Raw genomic sequence first — 17,907 nt, 5'->3', positions numbered from 1 at the left:
CATTTCCAGTTACTGGTTGCCAAGTAATCACATCTGCACAGTAGCAGCTTTTAAGGCAACAAACTTTGTATTTCTCTGGGGATCGGGCAGATCGGCGGTAGAGCTCTAATTAAATTGGAGCATCTTCAAGGGTTTCATTAATCAATTTTCCAATGTTTTAATTTTGCTTAAATTATAGTCTTTCTGATGAATTAATACAGCACAGTTTCCATGAAATATTATGCATTCAACATAATTTACATTCAGCTCTGTTTATAGACTTTAAAGAATTAAAAAGCAGTCGATGAAGAGAACGTGTTGGTCTGTTCCCGAGCCTGTTGGAACTTTTATTATGAATTTTCTTAGCTAGTCATTTAATCGCTCTTTCTAAAGTCAGTCACATGCGAAGAAAAGGAAGTGACAGCTACAGTGAAGGTGGAAAATAAACAGAATATGTAACAAAATACAGAGTTTGTGTTTTCAGTGTTTCTGAGATGTACGCATAAGGGAGAAGACATCAGGCCTCAGAAGAGTGTTTTGTGCAGGAGTTTGGATTTTCACTGTTCCCCGCCTGTCTCAACTCCTCCCCTGAGAAGTGTGTGAGCGTGTATGTGACTGAGAATGTCTCTGTGTGAGGTCCCTCATTGGCCGTCCCCCCATCCTTCAACATCTCCCTGTTTGATGTCAGGATCTGACACATGCTGTCGGTCTCTTCCCTCATTTTCAACCAAACCACCAAATCCCACCAGAACCAGACGGGGGCTTTAAGATCTGTTCCATCAAAAGAGATCACACACACAGATATGTGCACACACACACAGACTGAAGGAAATCTCTAGAACGGTTGATAAAATGAGCCAGAATAAAGCCATGACGTCTAAATCATGCATTGAAAGGAAACATTTAACTGAAGAGATGTGATCTCTGTACATTGATCTCTGTGTGTTTGAGGATTTGAGCTGAGGAGAGGCAACAGTTCCTGGTTCAGTACCATTGCTGTGAAACCCAAACTCATGTTTTTTAAAGGTAATTTTAGTTTTTTACTTAACAAGCACAAAATATACTCTCATACTCCCTGTGATGTCACAACCCCATTTATTTTTTTTACTTTTCATTATTATCCACAGTACTACCATCCACATGCAGGGAGCATGAAGAAACTTGAAACAACATCAGAATTTCGAGTTTGGATTTCCCAGCCATTTGAAATGCATCATAAAGGCTTATTAATTAGCAACAAATTTCAGAAAAAAAAATAATCTTTTGCCACAACGATGACGGTAGCACATGCAAAGAACCTGTGTAACACTGACAAAGAAACTGAGAACCAGAGTCTGTATAATATGTTGTCTCTGTGATGTCACCCATCTGTTTTTAAAGCAGAGTTTTGAAGCCTATTGTTGCAGTCATATAAGGAATGTTTACTTGGTTGAGGCCATAGACTGTATAAATGATGGACATAGTCTCCCCAACGTCACCCGTCTGTTTCTGAAACAGAAAATGAAGCACATCAGCTATAGCTGAAAGCATATTGAAAGCTGCAACGACCTTGGGTACAGCTATAGGGTGCCTGTAAGTCATGTGACCTGAGCTGTGCCTCTGATTGGGAAGCTCGCAATCTTAATATCCCCTGAACTGCCGAGTTAGAAAAAAATCATCCCCTGTACAGTGTGTGCTGATAGTAAAAGTAGTGATTCAGACAAGCGACATTTTTAAAAAAAAATGTGAAAAGGTTAATTTCCGCTGTGAAAACGACTTTTTTTTTGGCTTGGTATGGATGTGACTGCAAGAGCTAGCCTCAAGCAGACACTAAAGAAACAACACACCGTGTCATGTGTGCGGATAGAGAAATGAGATGTTCAGACTTCAGTCATTTCATCTCAGCGCTTAAGTCTCGGTTTCATTTCTCCCACTGGGAGGTTGCCACTTCACTGGAACACACAGTCACTTCTCTGGCTGTAAATTAATCAAGTGAAAATCCCTTTAAAGAGAGTCATTGCCAAAAGTTCATTTAGTGCTAACTGCTAAATACACTAAAATGTTGCCAAGCAAGGCTAATGAACATTAAAAGTCTGGGTGTAACTCAGGCCATGTCTACACACAGCTAGAAATCTGGGAAAGTGCATATATTTTTGAATGTTAAGGCCTATCATCCACAATAACCAAAGTTTTACTTATTAAAAGCAACTTTTTCTGAAAACATGAAGATTTTGATAAAGATGAAGTTTCATGTTTTCATGTAGATGCTGGGAAACAAAGTTTTTGGTTCTCAAATGTCACAGCTGAATGGGGGCTCATTCTGATTGGCTGGCATGGGTCTCACATCTGGAAAACACCGCCAGGCATGGGTTTGGCATGCTTTGAACACTCATTGGCAGATTTGCCTGGTTACATGTGGACAAAAGTATTTTAAAAATGAATGAGGAGGGGGATTCATTTTTGAAAATATCAGTCTATGTGTTTACAAGGCCCTGCTGTCAATGAAACTGAGACTTGTACACTACTGGGAACATCATGATCCAAAGAGATGTGGCATTTATTTTGCAGGGATGTCTGGAGGAGCAAACTTTGCTTTGCTTGTGACTCAGGTTTTTTTAAAAAAAGTTGTGTCTTGTTCCTCGAAGAAATTATCCTAATCTGGTGACAGCTCATAGGATGCCAGACTGTGGAAAGGGTATTCTGCCTGGAAAAGAAACAAAAACAAATATTGTTTCTGCTGTTGTACTTTCCTGAATTCAAACAGTTTAAGAACATTTTGTTCAGTCTGTGCTTTCGGTATTTTGAAGAAATAGTTAGTAAAGCTGAATCTTTCACTAACTACACTCAGTTAAAATAAAGTTAATCACAGAAATCCCTGCAGGACAATCTACTAGTGGAGTACGGTGACGTGTTTGGTACAGCTGTGTGTGACAAAGTGGGTCTGTTTCAGCACCTCACTGCTCACGACCCCACAGCTTGAGCCAGCTGTCCGCTCTCCACACAAATGAGACACTTCTCTGTGATCCTCCTGCTTCCTTCTCCACCTTTCACTCCTCGTATCTTTAACACATTCATTCCTCTCTATTATTAGCTGGCCTCCCTTCATCCATCATTGACTCCCTGTCTGCGAGACATTGTTGACGTTGCACTCACCCCGCACTCCCACACTCTGATTCATACTTTCTTTACAAGTTTTTAGCCTTGTGTGTCCACTCTCCAACGTACTTCTCATCCTCCTCTACTTTGAATTTTACTTTCCATCCTCTCAGCCCACTCGCTCTTATTTATTCCTCCTCACTGTCTCCCTCCTCCTCTGTCTTGCCCAGCCTCTTCAGATTACTGCAGATTGATCACCTTTGGTCACTCCCGCTGAGGAGCTGGGCGGTCACGGGCGCTCCACAGGGACCACAGTCACCGCCATAAATCTGTGTGAGGACACTTCCTTTTAGCGCTGTGTGTATTTGTATGTGTGTGTTTGGGCGGGCAGAGATGGATTTCTGAGAAAGTGATACAGTGTGTGTGTGAAAGGGGAGGAGGAGAATAAGCCCAGTTACCCAAAGTGAGGCGATTTCCCATTCTTCACCTCTTAAAACAGCAATTTTTTAGGCTGTGACACCTGTGTGTTTGGAGGTGTGTGTGTGTGAGAGAGAGAAGGATGGAGTATTTGTCAGAGATAATGTGAATGGGCGGCCTTGAGAGACTAAAAGTGCAAAGGTATGTGTGAGTAGCAGCTTCACTGTGGATTTCATTCTGTTCTGAACATGCAGCTCTGTATTTACGGTTAGACTTCACAAAAGTTCGACCCATTCCCGAGATGGGTTCAGGCTGTGCCACAGACCCTATTATTTCACCCTCTACCTACTCATTTAGACCACATTTAGTCTTCATGTCAATGTCTCAGCCTAAATACAAAGATTTCAGCTCTTCTACCACCAAATTCCACTGGAAATGTATGACTTTGACAGGAACTGAGCTGCTGCTGAACTACTGGCAGTAATAATAATAATACAAAAAGGTTGTAGATGAAAACGGTTTAAGGCTGCCACATACTGGATGGCTTTTGGACCTCTGACGGCTGACAAAATGCTCCGTTCTGAAAATAGTACAAGATAATAATGAGACTTGCTGAAATGATGAGGTCATCAAGTAAAGATATTCTGGTTCAATACGATTAGGATGGACAGCATGGCATAACTGTTTACCATTAGGGATGTTTGATGCTACTTTTTTTCAGACCAATACCAGTAAGAGTACTCTTGACTACTCACCAATACCCAGTACCTATACCACTTTATTTTTGATACATACAATTTTAGTTAACAGCGTCAGATCATTTTGAGAAAAGACAGCACAGTAACTATGACATTAGGTCTAAATAAAACACAAACAACTCTCTGAGTTTATGATTTTTTTCAATAAATTAACAAAAGTGCAAAATAAAACAGTGTAACTTTTAACTTTCACCTGAAACCCATTTCCCATGGTATCAAACCACAGCACTGTGTTGCCGACTGAGGACTTACTAGGAATTTGATTAGTTTTTTGCCTTGAGAATCAGCTGCTGGTATCAGCAGCCTTCGTCAGTACCTTGAAATAAGGTTTGTATCTGCCGATACCCGTTACCGATACCGGCACTCACCCATCCCTATTTACTAGTGTACGGTTTTGAAGCCACGGTACCCGCCACGTGCCGCCATTGGCAGCCACAGTCTGCACAGTAGAGGCAATGAGGGACAGAGCGAATCTGAGAGAAGCTGGGTTAATTTTTTTTTTTCTTTCTTTTGTGAGTCTAATCTCTTCATAGCTGTCCCTTCCGACATATTCTATAATCTCTGAAAAAATAAACAAGTACGGCAGCTGTCATTCATCATCAAACATGACGTAAAGCACCAATTTTTAACCACTCATAACTAATGAAAAAGACACTTTTCAGAGAAAAAGAGGACTTGAATATCTTCAAGTGACCACAACAACTGAATGTGAGAAACATTTTTACAAGGTGTATATATTTTTAAAGTTTGACCGCAGCCCATCTGGAATGACTGGGGAGACAGAGTTTTTGACCTATACTGCAGCCGGCCACAACTTAACTTCAAGCCTAGCAAAATGACCCCCATTTTATCTTTACAGTCAATGGTTAAAAATCACTCGCAGCTGTCCTTGTTTGTGGGCTCCAAGCAGCATCCTCCAGTCTGGGAATACGAGACAATGCTGAAGTGCTGAAATCTGCTGTTTCTTGAGTGTTTGCTTGAGGCTGGTTCTGGAAGTAGCGGAAGTCACATACACACCAAGCCAAAAAAAGCCATTTGCAAAGCATAAATTAACCGATTTACAGCCTGGTTCAAAAAATGTCTCCTGTCTGAGTCGTTAATTTTACTACCGGCACCCACTGTGTACGGGGGTGAATTTTTTTCTAACCCCGTTCGGAGGGTATTAAGATTGCGAGCTCCCCCAATAAGAGGCACAGCTGAGGGTCACATGACCGACAGGCGCCCTATGGCTGTAGGTGAAGCTCTTGCCACTACCAATATGGCCACTATAGCCAATGTGCTTCATTTTCCATTTCAGAAACAGACGGGTGACGTCGGCGAGACTACGTGCATGTTTTATACAGTCTATGGTGGCCTCCTATGGTTATTTAATTGGTTAAAGAGAGGGTGTTGTGCTTTTTCTGCACTTCATTCTGACCCCTGAAACCCCTGTAGCAGCTTAACATGATATACAGCTCAAAAATGTTTTCTCTCATTGGTGCTTTAGGGCAAGAGCTATGGGTAGACCTTGGTGTTTGAGGCCCGCCCCCTCCATCCCAGTGCATTATGAACGAGTTAGAAGGGGTTGTTCTATTTTTAGAACAAAGTTTACAGACACATTGAGGGATTTCTTCAACATATGAATATGTAGAGGTTTACTGTGAACATCTAGCATTGTTACTTTAAATCCATTTTTACAATTGGAAAGCAGAATACCCCCTCTTTAAATCAGGATCATAATACCCACTTTGTTGAAGACTTTAAAACTGTTTTGAAATTAAAAAAAATTGACAACATTTCTAATGCCCTTAAAATGTGATAAATTGAGAATATTTTTAAATTGAGAATGAATCTGCTTAGAAAATGTATCATTTAACAACCTATTAGAAAATGAAAATAAAAAAGCAACAATCCTTTTGAAAACAACTTTGATATCGGCTAGCAGAAACTTTGAACATCAAAACTGGCCGAGTACCGGATTTTTCTCCATCATTGCACTGTGCTCAAAACTCACCAAACAATCTCAAAGCTCGCATAAAAATCAAAAACAAACACACCACAACCACGCCAGCTGTGAAGAAAGAGCCACACACTCACACAGACACACAGCAAGCAGGTTTGTGGGTAGCAGCAGGGAAGTTGATTCTTCCTCTGTAGGAGGCAGGAGATAACAAGCGGACCATATTTAAGACATCTGGAGAACAGGAGAGGGGGCTCACAGGGGAGGAGAAAGAAAAGATACAGATAAAAAGAAGGAGACAGAGAGACGGGGAAGAAGGGAGTAAGAAAGTCCACAGTGTCAGGCAGAGGAATGATGAAGCAGACAGAAAAAGAGAGTGAGCTGGGGAAGGATGTACCCTGTGGTTAGGGTTTTACACCAAGCAGAGAGAGGCAGAGGGAAGACACACACACACTCATGCACACACAACCTTTTCCAGTTCTGCAGGGTGCGGCACAAGCTGTTCGAAGCCAGCAGCCTCTTCCTGGTAGCATGACCTATTTCAAAACAATACTTCCCTGGATGGTGATGGTTCCTCTTTCTTATTCTCTCTGTGTTCGCCTTCATGTTCCCACATTCCCTTTCATTTTTCATCCTCCCCTCTTTTTGTCTCTCCTCCTCTGTATTCTTTCGACTCTGCCTGCTGTGACAAAGAGCAGTGTTGGATATTCAGAGGAGAGGAGTGTGAGGGACTGGATGTGAGCGATGGAGAGGTATCAGAGGGAATGAGAATAGGAAGGGATATGAGAGGAAGGGATGCAACTTATGCACAAGGGAAGGAGGGAGTACAGGAATTAAGAGTTTGGGCTGAAAATTTACATTAATGACAGGAAATGAAGGATCCCTTCATCTGTGATCTTTGTTGAATGACATAAACTTTTCTCACCTCAAGGCAAACCCTGACTTGGATGACTAATGTACCTTGTTTGAAAAAAATGTTTATCTGCTTTAAAACTACAATCTTAAATATGCTACACACTGTTTAGTTTTGATAGATTTCAATAAATGAATTCCGCTTAATTACGTAGGCCGCCACTTTTGTTTATTAGCAATGCATTCTGGGTGACGATGTAAAATGGTGTATGCCTCTGTGTTGATGATCATAATAGACTGTTGCAGCTGCGGTCCTGTTGCCATCTAGTGGGTCCTTCACACAATGTCTTCTGTTCATCCTTCTCAATCTGGACCCAAGCGAACGGACAGAAAAAATAACATGAGCTGCGTCCATGAAATGGGAAACAGCTACAGATGAATCCTGGGGAACACAGGGAGTTGACGAGCCGCCATTTCTGTGGTGGAAAAAGCCCCGTAACTAGCTTGCGTTTAAATCAGCGTGGTTAGAAAAATCAACAAAAACCAAAATCTTTGTGTTTTATCACTGTAAAACACTATGCCAGGGCAACCTGGGAGGACACGGCCCTTCTAAAGGACAACACTACTGTACTTCACTGTACTTTCCATCATAGTTATCAATCTACGTAAGCAGCTCATGACTAACTGAATATTCACAAATAAACACAAAGTAGGTGCTGAGCATGCTAAAGGCAATCCAGGCTTAGATCAGTGAAGATGCTACTTCAGCTGATGGAGGGATAAACAACAAAAGGACAGTAAACTATCAACAAACAGAGGACAGCACTTATGTTAAAGTTGAAGGTGAACAGTGGTTGCAGCTAGATTCATCAGCTCAGAAGGACCAAAATTCACCAATGGGTGAGCAACATAGTTCATTTCAAATGCAGAGGGTTCTTGTGAAGGACTATGGCTGTGAGCTACTAATGATAGCTAATGAGCTATGGGGCTCACTGGGAGTTTTCCGAAGATACTGGTTGTTTAATGTGTGAAATGCAACAAAAGGCAAATAAGAAGCAGCCAGCGATACTTTGTGATCTTTTCCATCCAATTATCAAACATTGAAATGGAATGAGAGAGGGTTTTGTACTGAAATATATGGCTCCAGCCTTGCTCTTGTGAGACAGGATACTGGATCAGTTTTTGTGTTTTTTGCTGTTTTGTTGCTGTTTAATGCTGGTTATCACTTAAAAAAAAGTCTCCAGGGGGTCGTAAAAGTCACTAAATGTAACCAATTTCCTAAGTTGGCAACAATGACTGTATTTCACACAGCTTTATACACATAGACTGTATAAAACATGGACATAGTCTTCCCGACATCAGTGTGTGCCGCTCAAGCGGACGCTCAAGAAACAGCAGATTTTTGCACTTCTGCATTCTCTCATATCCTAAGACCAGAGGTTGCCGCTTGTTTATACACCACTGTGTATAAAAAATGATGACCTCTGTAAGTCTTAAAAGGTAGAGGGTTTAAAAAGTTTTTAAACTTATTGGGACTTTTCATGTGACACTAGTGGGAACACTCAGGGTTCCCTTTAAGGTTGAGGGAATCATGTAGACAGAGGGATATGTGAAGCTTTTGAAAGTAAACCTCAGCAGCTCCTGGTGAAGAATTAGCTCCTCAAAACCAAAGTGAACGTTAATAACAGCACCGCCTGTACAAAGCTTCTGACTTGAAGCACATTGAAAACCAGTAAGAGGGCTGAACTGAAGACCAGGGTTAATGCTAGAGGAGCATCAAATCTGGAGCTTGAAAACTTTGGGCTGAGATTCTTTGAGGATGTGTCAGAGACTCGTAACAAACTAGAATAAACCACTGCATGCTGTTACCCAGGAAAAAAGACACTAATGGCTGTTAGCACCAGGGGGCTAATGAGATTTTGACCCAATTTTTTTTTTCTTTTCTTCTTTTTTTGTGAAATAATTTTGTCTCTGTGTGCAAAGCATCCAAAATGAAGCTGGGATGTGTGGAAAAGCTGTGTTTGAATGCAATGATCTGTTTTAGTGCACAGGATATTTTTGAAAAACCCTAAGAGTTTATAGGGGGCGCTGAAGATGCACCCAAGACACCAGGTGGAGACTGTTTCTGAAAACAGCCAAGTGTTCATGCAAAAAAGAGATCTTTAAAAGTATACACAAAAGGTTTTACACGAGCCTTTTTTTTTCCAAACACAGCCTCATCCCAATTCCCTCTACCATTAACAACATGAACAGCTGCCATGAGCATCCCAAGTCCCTGAACATCACTAGCATCTCAGAGCAAACATGTTCTGCAGAGAGTACAAAACAGAAGTGCAAAGAAATGACTTGAAAGACCCTCTGATGTTCAAAGAATGGAATTTCTAAGTACCTATGCTTTGTGTTTATGAATATTTATGCGTCATTATCATTATCAGGAGTGAAATACAGCGGTTTGATTTTATGTCAATGATAACGCTGTAGATGGATTAGGAAGTCCCTGATGGTCATTTGGAGACGAAATGAATCATAATGTGAGTCATGTTGTCCCCTAACTTCCAGGAAACGTCATCTCTTCTCCCTCTCCATCCAAACCTATGCCCTTGGTGGAGCCCTCCTCATTAAAGCCCAATCAGCAAGTGCCATCATTACCTGTTTATTCATTTCACTCTCCCCTCTCCTCCCCCTGCGCTCTCTACGAGCCGGCCAGCTGCCACACACTCCAGAGGATATTCCAATTAGAAACAACATACACAGACACAAAATTGTGCACTGGTGGTTATTCCAATTAAACACACCACACCAGGCAAACACAATCCAATGCAAATGCACAAGAAGTCACCGCTGGGCATTCTAATTAGTTGAATAAATGTGGCCGGGGGGCTGCTGGGCCCTGGCACTAAGAAAGGAGCCTTCAGCATGTCAGATAGCACACACACACATGCACACATGAATTCACAATCACAGAGCAAACACACAAACCTTAAAGGTCCCTCACCTCTCAGCACAGTATACACAAGGTCACACATACAAAGGGTGCTGTAAATGGGCTCAAGTGATGCTGTCCTAGCCGGTTTATAAGCTGTTTGGCCTTGACAGAGAAGATTTTTTTTTTCATACATACACAGCTCTGCTGCTTGAATGCATGTTCCTTACAAATGTGGCACCATTTAAAAGTGAAATAAACAAGATTTTTAATGGTATACAGGCCCATTTATCCGTCCTTTATGTACAAAAATGAGTATGTCCTTTTCAAACATGGTCACTGCTCACGGTTCAGTTTTGCTTGTCTTGGTACAAGGGATAGACCGATTATCGGGGCCAATATTTGGCATTTTGGGGCACATCAGTACAAGTCTTTATTTTTAATCCAATAAGAAACCAATTCCAAACTGTGTTTTGGCTCTCATACAGCAGCGCCGCTGTCTGCAGTCTCCTCTCAGTCCCCAGCACTTTCCCACCCACAGTAGTACCCACAGTACTTAGCTATGTATTTGTTCACGTTTTCATTTAACTTAATGAAATATGCTTTACGGCAATATTTTCACTTTGACAGGAAATTAATATCGACTTCTCATCGGCTTCCTTGGCTACTAATAATCAGTATCGGTATTGGCCCCAAAAAATCCATATCGGTCTATCTCTACTTGGTACAGCACACATTTTGCGGTGTTTCCTTTGGCTTAAACTGATCCAACCCCAGAAGGTGGAGCTAGAAACACTACAGTCTGTTGATTGGTTGAAAAAAAAACGTCAGAACATAACCCTGTATGGTTAAATCTCCAGTTGACTTTGTGAGGATAACTTTCTTTTTGTTTCAAAAATGGGGTTACAAAACATGGCTCTTGGTTAGATATATCACTGGGGTACACTGATTTGCACTGCTATGCTGTCACACAATTTCATAGCTGACGCGGTTATCAACGTCCGGTTTACACGCCGCCTACCAAGAAGGGCACAGTTGACTGTAGAAACACTAACAGGATCAGGCTTTACTGATCCAACCTGTACCAAACTGGACTGACCCATACCAGACCACTTGGTGGAAATGGGGCCCTAAGTGTGTTCACACGGACAGTACAGAAAAACACATCCCACTTTGACTTCTCAGCTGGCACACTCAGAATGGTCAAAAAGTTAAGTGTGGAACGCTGGACACTTCTCACCCTCAATTACATGACAAATTAAATTAACTAGATGATTATGTAGTTTAGTGACCCAGGGACTCTCATTGCAGTCAATATGTAACAACACGACCCTTCTTGAGTTGGCGTTAAAACATTCAAGGGGGAAAACTTTAAAGAAACTCAGAAAGTCTGCCTACAAAGCGTATTTAAGTAGACCCAAATAATAAATGTTTAACGAAAGAAACCAATGAATTCTCAAGAGACGGGATTTGAATTTAAAAAAAAAGTTTACAATTTAATCAAAATCAAGGAACACCTCTCCTGCGCACCCAGCGTGTAATAGTATTCCAACTTAACTATTGCTGAAACAAAGCCCCAAACACAGTCTTTTTCAACCCTAAAGTATGTAACAATCCCCATCTGACGAAAAATACCCCACTTGTCCTTTTCCAAGGCCTTTTAAATTGTCTTTCACGCAGTTTTTTGGACCACTTGTGCAACGGAAGCCACTGTGAATCCTCCGAGCCCCGCAAGTAATCCGGGTATACCGGGCAAAGTGCAAAATAAAGACGTTCTCACCACACTTGGAACAAATTTAAATCCATAAAAACGTCTCTCTGTTCCTAGCGCACTCTTGGTCCCAGGGAGCGATAATCCAAGGAGATCCGTGGGGATTTTGGATCGGCACCAGTAACTACTCTCTGGTCATTTATTTTAAGTTTATTGCAACTTAGTTCCAACAGTTTGTTACTCTTTTTTTATTCTCCAGGCCCTTTCCACGGGCACGCTAGTTTCATTGTCCTTTTCCCTTGCAATCTCCTTTGCGCCTCTTCCCTGACGTCACACCCTCCTTTTATAATTTCGTCCTTTTTTTTCTTTTCTTTTCAACTATAAACCAACACAGGAAACAGGTACAACAGGTACTCCATCCTAGCTTACATTTTTTCTAACAGGGATTTATTTCCATTGTGCTGAAAACCTTTCATTAATTTCATTAATCACACTTTTATTGATTTCTTTTCACTATAATACCTTTCACATTCGATCAAATTCTCGTATTTGGTGACACTGTCACAGATAGCTACTTCCCCCACTGAGGAGCTGGCAACACCTTCAACACAAATGGTTACATTGCTGAGTTGCAGCATGCTTTTTAAGCAGCATGTAAATTCTTGGAAGATAGGATAAAAGAATCTGAACTGAAACTGATAATGTGCAGAGCTTGGATGAAGATATCTAATTTTGAAAACTGATTCTGATAAGATTGAGGATGTTATCGTGGCAGATGACGTTCTTCCTGCCAGCTTTTCTTACAAACTTAGTTTCCTGCACAGTGACATAGTTATTCACCAAACACCTCTCATCCTACAAATTTACTTTAGATGGAAACTCAGACTCTTTCTATTAAAAAAAAAAACACTGCCCACAGATTGTCCATGTATACACACATTTTTTGAATACAGACACTAATTGTAGAAAACGTTATCTGTTTAAAGAACAAGTTTGGGCGTCTCTTTAACTTTCAGTACAGATAACTTGAGATAAAGTCGTCTGCTTCCTGATGGTAGAAGAGAAAGAGAAAAGCACTCTCCACAGAGTGTGATTTCCCTGATGTGTGATTAGATGGGATCACTTTGATGTCAGCTTTTTTGCCAAGCGACAAAGGAGTTCAACCGCCTTGGAGGGAAAATGGGCTAAGACATGGGAGAAGGGAGAAATGAAAATTGCCTGACTGACAGTCGAAAATAGGGTGAGACTAAAGAGCAGAAGAAGAGGAAAGACCTGGATCTATTTGTTATCGTGTGTCATTGCAGTTGTGTTTATTAAGAAGGCTTTAAAGACCAGAGAAGGTGAAAATATCTAGTGTTTCGAAAGAGAAAGTAGCAGACAGGGTGGAAACCATATGGTTAACTCTGGTCTAACATCATGAGACATGCAGAAATGCTAAAATCTGCAGTTTTTCAGGGGTCCGCTTGAGGCTGGCTCCAGAAGTCACATACACAACAAGACAAAAAGCTGTTATCGGATAAACATGTTAACATATACCCTGGTACAAAAATGCCCCCATTGAATCGCTAATTTTGATATAGACACACTCTTGTGGGTTATTTTTTTCTAACTTGTCATTTTTTAAGATAATAAGATCCCAAGTTTGCCCAATCAGAAAACAGCTCAGCTCACATGGGGGAGACTACATCCATTTGTTATACAGTCTCTGGTTAAAACACTGTCACTCTGGTTTTATCCACTGGAACATTTGTGCATCAACATCCTTTTAATAAGTATGGGTATGGGTTATAAGTAATTATCAGCTTATTTTTCCACAGTAAAGACTGGATAAAAGTGGTGCTATTAGTAGGGATTCAGGTGGTTAATTTTAGAAATGGGGAAAAGTCGTTTTTAAGGGGGTGTGGTGTGGCTGCAGAGGGACAGGTTCAGAAACGTGGTGGGAAAAATGAAAGAACAGTGTCAGGCTTTGTTTACAGCGTCTATAAAACTCAGTGGTTTTAAGTTGAGGGACTTGTATACATGTGTAAGGCACAAAAGAAAAATAAAGAACTGTGACAAAAAGCCAAGTTGTCGGGGGGAACTTACTCTGATCACCTTGCAGGATCTGCATCATTGCTGGAGCCAATGGCTGGGGCCAATGGCTGGACTTGACTGGAGGAAAATAAGGATTTCCATGGTTCAGAATATAACTTAAGGTAAGATGACTAACTTTTGAGTTTTAAGGCTGACTACTTTTTTTTGTTTTACCAAGCCGCCTAAGAGAAGTGGATTACTTTTTTTTTAATCCTTCCTTGGACTGAGGATCAATGGACATGAGATTTAATGAAGCATTGTCCGGCGACAGACTAAAGGTGTATTCACACCTTGATCATTTGGGGCAGTCGTTCCGAAACAGTTAGCAACCCCCCAAAAGTCTGGCTTGTGTGGGTATATGAACACAGCAATCACGCTTAGATGCGGGACAAAACAAGCGGGTCGAGATCGCCAAAAATAGGTGGTCTCAGCTCGCTTCCATTCGAGCCCTGTAGTGGTTCCTGTGCAGTGAGAACACAAACGCCCCAGCAACCGGCACAACTGACTCATAACTGTGGCTCACACTGTAGTGATGGGGGCAGTAAAGAGCCTGGATGACAACTGCACAGTCAAAACAGTAGAAGAAGAATGAGTAGAAGGCTTAACAACGGCAGAAGAAGAAGTAGAGAAGTCTTAAGAACAGAAAAAATGAGTCGTGGGCTAACGAAGGAACAGTGAGGAAATAAAGTGCCTCATTGAAATCTGGGCAGAGGAGCACATCTGCCAAATACTGGACTCTACTCATAGAATCAATTAGCCACATGTTGTTGATGCTCCGTGGCAGGTAAGAACATGAATGAAAGAATAAACGAAGATAAGGAAACTCCCTGCCTTCTGGGGATCACACGTGGCATTTGTTTACAACTTTGGACTGCAAGAGGCTTTTGCCCACACAAACGAACCAAGTGACAACCGCTACTTTTGTATCATTTTTGCCCCTGAATCTGAACAAAGCAAACGAGCCACAGGTGTGAATACACCCTAAAACTAAACATGGACATTTATAGGGTGAAAAGGACTGTTGGACTGTTGAATGAAGGCATCTACCTTCTTCGTTCGATTAGGGTTGATATATTGGTGATTTTGGGGCGATCTATGTTTGATTCAACTGCTTGATTTATATACAGTTAATTCTTATTTGTTGCTGAGCTGAGTGCTTCTGGACTTTGGGGTGTGCTGCAAAAGTTTACAAACTTTCAGAGTAATCTAATTTAGCTCCAACTACGGTGATACTGTTTATTTATTTTTGTCATTAAGACTACATAAAAGAAACTGTGGGTTTCTGTCAGTAAACAGTACAAACTTAATTCTAAATTTCCTGTTTTATTTTGTTAATTCTTGTCACTCATCTCTTTTATTTCCTGTCAAGCTGCCTCCATCACCACTCACCAGGTCCAACCCTAATCTGTTGCACCTGTGTCTTGTAATTCTCACTCCTTTCCTTCTTATTCCCAGGTTTTCCCTCACTTCTCTGTCAGGTTATCAATATTCTCTTGGTTGATCGATCCAGCCTTGAGTTTGTCTAGTTCCTCGTGTTTTGACACTTTTTCACATGTTCTTGTTTCTGAGTTTGCCTGTTAGATTTGCCACCTTTGCCTCCTCGGACTGATCACCTGTGTACTTTTGCAAACCCAGACTGTCTCTGTACTTGAATCTTTCTTCTAAGCCTGACACTAAAACAAATCCCCTTACGTTTTCTAAACGTCAATGGTAGTTGATTGTTATAAGTAGAAGTGTCAAATTGATTAGATGGTTTGTCCCACTGATGGTGAAACCTGACTACACACAGTTTCTAGCAGCTCCTGTGAAAGTTTTGTCTCACTCACATCATGCGTAAATCGATAACTGACACATGTAGGGAGACTACACTCTGCAGGACAACCCTCCACAAAGCCCAGACCCAGGCACGGATTCAGTCAATCAGCCAGACAGAAAATCCTCTCCTACTCGCAGGGGATTGTCTAGAGATTTTGGACTCTGAGCCATTAGTGTAGCTACAGCTGAATTTTTTTTTCTTCATCCATCTCACTGTGCCAAGAGATGCAGGTTTGATCTCCAAGAAGCTGTCAGCCGAGAAGAGGAGGCAGATTTCTTTCCTGTAGCGGTACATGCAAATTTATGAGTCAAAAAAGTGATTCCAAAACTTAATAATGTTACAAAATGGACTGAGACGAGCTTAGTCATGCTCATAGAAAGCCTGTAAACCGCAGTGACGCTGCCCACCTGTGTGTGAATTGCTGTCTTATAAAAGCTACTACACATTTCACCAAAGCACCCTGCCTGATGGAGTCAGACGACACACAGACACACACACCAAGAGAAGAGAGGCCAACACAAACACCCTGTAGTCATCTTTCCGATCGGCTTTATGATGCGTCAAAGAAAACCGTTTTAAATCCCAAGCAGGTCATATACGGGGTAATCCAGTAGACAGTCAGTCACACACCAGGGTTTCATCCTCTCTGCAGACTCATAAATCCTTCAGATGATGAGGATGAGGAGCAGACGTCTGCAGTACACACAGGCTTTCTGTAAACTGTCATTCACAGAGCAAGAAATCTGCAAAAAAAGACCACACTCACCCTCTCTGCGGACTGTGATGTGCCGAAGAAGATGGGTATGAACGCCAGCCAGATGATGCAGGTGGTGTACATGGTGAAGCCGATTGGTTTGGCTTCATTGAAGGTCTCAGGCACCCCTCGAGTCTTGATGGCGTAGACCGTGCACGTCACCATTAGGAGGATAGAGTAACCCAGGGAGCAGATGAGGGAGAGGTCCGAGATGTCGCATTTCAGGACGCCGCGCGCCGATAAGGGGTCCTGGGTCCGCTGCTCGCCGTAGTCTACGACCGTGTGGGGAGGGTCCACGGCGAACCAGACGAAGACGCCGAGAAGCTGGACGGAGATGAGGGAGAAGGTGATGACGAGCTGGGAGGCCGGGGAGATGAACCTGGAAGGGAGTCATCGATAAGAAAAGGTGAAAAATTACCAAAATATTAGCCTTTCAAAAACATATCTTCCTTCTGCCTCTTTTCAAGTTTTAGCAAAACTCCAAACTCCTCGACCACCAGCCTCACAACACGGCTGTTTTTTCATACTGTTTCAGAAGCTGATGGAAGTTTCCTTCTTCACAGAAACAATATATTAGATTCCTATACATACACACTTGAAGAGAACAGGGTGAGCCGAGGAGAAAGGTAATGATGAGATCTGAGCGAGAATGAAAAAAAGAGGGGCAGAGAGGAGCAGCACATTGCACCAGAGAGGGGAAAAGTAATGAAAGATGAAAGAGAGATAAAAATGAGGGCGAATAATATCCAAAACAAAAGCTGGAGTCTCATTCACACACACACGTCGAGTGGAGAAAAACACACTTATTCACTCTTGATGGTCTGTGCCTGGCTGTCATGAGAGAAGACATACAAGGTAACGTGAAAACAGCCTTGAAGTTATCTTTATGCTAGCCTTTATGCTAACTTCATTAATCTGTGGCCTTAACATCAACTATTTCACTGTTTTTTTTTTTTTTTTTTTTCTGATCCTGCTGTTTCACTCAAGCTACAACACATAAAAAAGTAGACTGAGATAGAAATGTAAGAAATGAAGATCTTCAAGTGGCCACTTGAGGCAGAATTCACGAGTGAGTCTCTACTCTTTAAGTCCTACATCAAAATGACAAATCAGTTGAAAGGGACATCTGTATTCAGCAGCAACCTCTGGCTTTAAAGTAAAAAGTCCTATGTAGAAGTGCTATAGACTGCAGTTAGTCAAATGTCCACTTGGAGCTGGTTGCAAAACCACAAGAACCCACAAGAGACTACATACACACTTATTAAAAAAATAAAAATAAAAAAACAAAGGAAAAAAAAAACAACTGATGTTTATGGCAAAAATGTTTACACTCTGGTAAAACCAAAAAAATAAAATTGAATAAAATAAAATAAAAAATCCTTGGTCTGGTTTGTTGTGCCAACTTTTCAGGCTGTGACCCTGCAAATGGTGCTGCTGGAACCAGGATTAATGGCAATCCCCCAAAAAACTGACAAAATCAAATAAAAAATAAACTTAAACAACAGACCCATTTTCTGATTTTATATAATGTGTAACTCATTTCTGGGTTTCTTTAATACTGAATGCAATTCAATATTATTTCTGTAGGTATTTAACAACCGCTGGGGACT

General features: G+C 41.4%; 1 protein-coding gene across 2 annotated transcripts in view; it reads right to left on the bottom strand.

Moving 5' to 3' along the window:
• Window positions 1–17,907, bottom strand: part of grm8a (glutamate receptor, metabotropic 8a) — a 409,703-nt gene that overhangs the window by 25,321 nt on the left and 366,475 nt on the right. For both annotated transcript variants that reach the window (XM_074698190.1, XM_074698191.1), the window contains exon 12: window positions 16,310–16,676. In XM_074698190.1, the coding sequence (XP_074554291.1) occupies window positions 16,310–16,676 (367 nt within the window). The remainder of the gene's footprint in view (window positions 1–16,309; window positions 16,677–17,907) is intronic.

Source organism: Halichoeres trimaculatus, unplaced genomic scaffold, assembly GCF_033239565.1.
Source record: "Halichoeres trimaculatus isolate MK-OKI-2021-1 unplaced genomic scaffold, fHalTri1.1 fHalTri1_scaffold_21, whole genome shotgun sequence".
In the NCBI taxonomy this organism is placed as follows: domain Eukaryota; kingdom Metazoa; phylum Chordata; class Actinopteri; order Labriformes; family Labridae; genus Halichoeres; species Halichoeres trimaculatus.
Note: the sequence above shows the minus strand (reverse complement) of the source record. Positions and strands in the feature narration are given on the sequence as shown.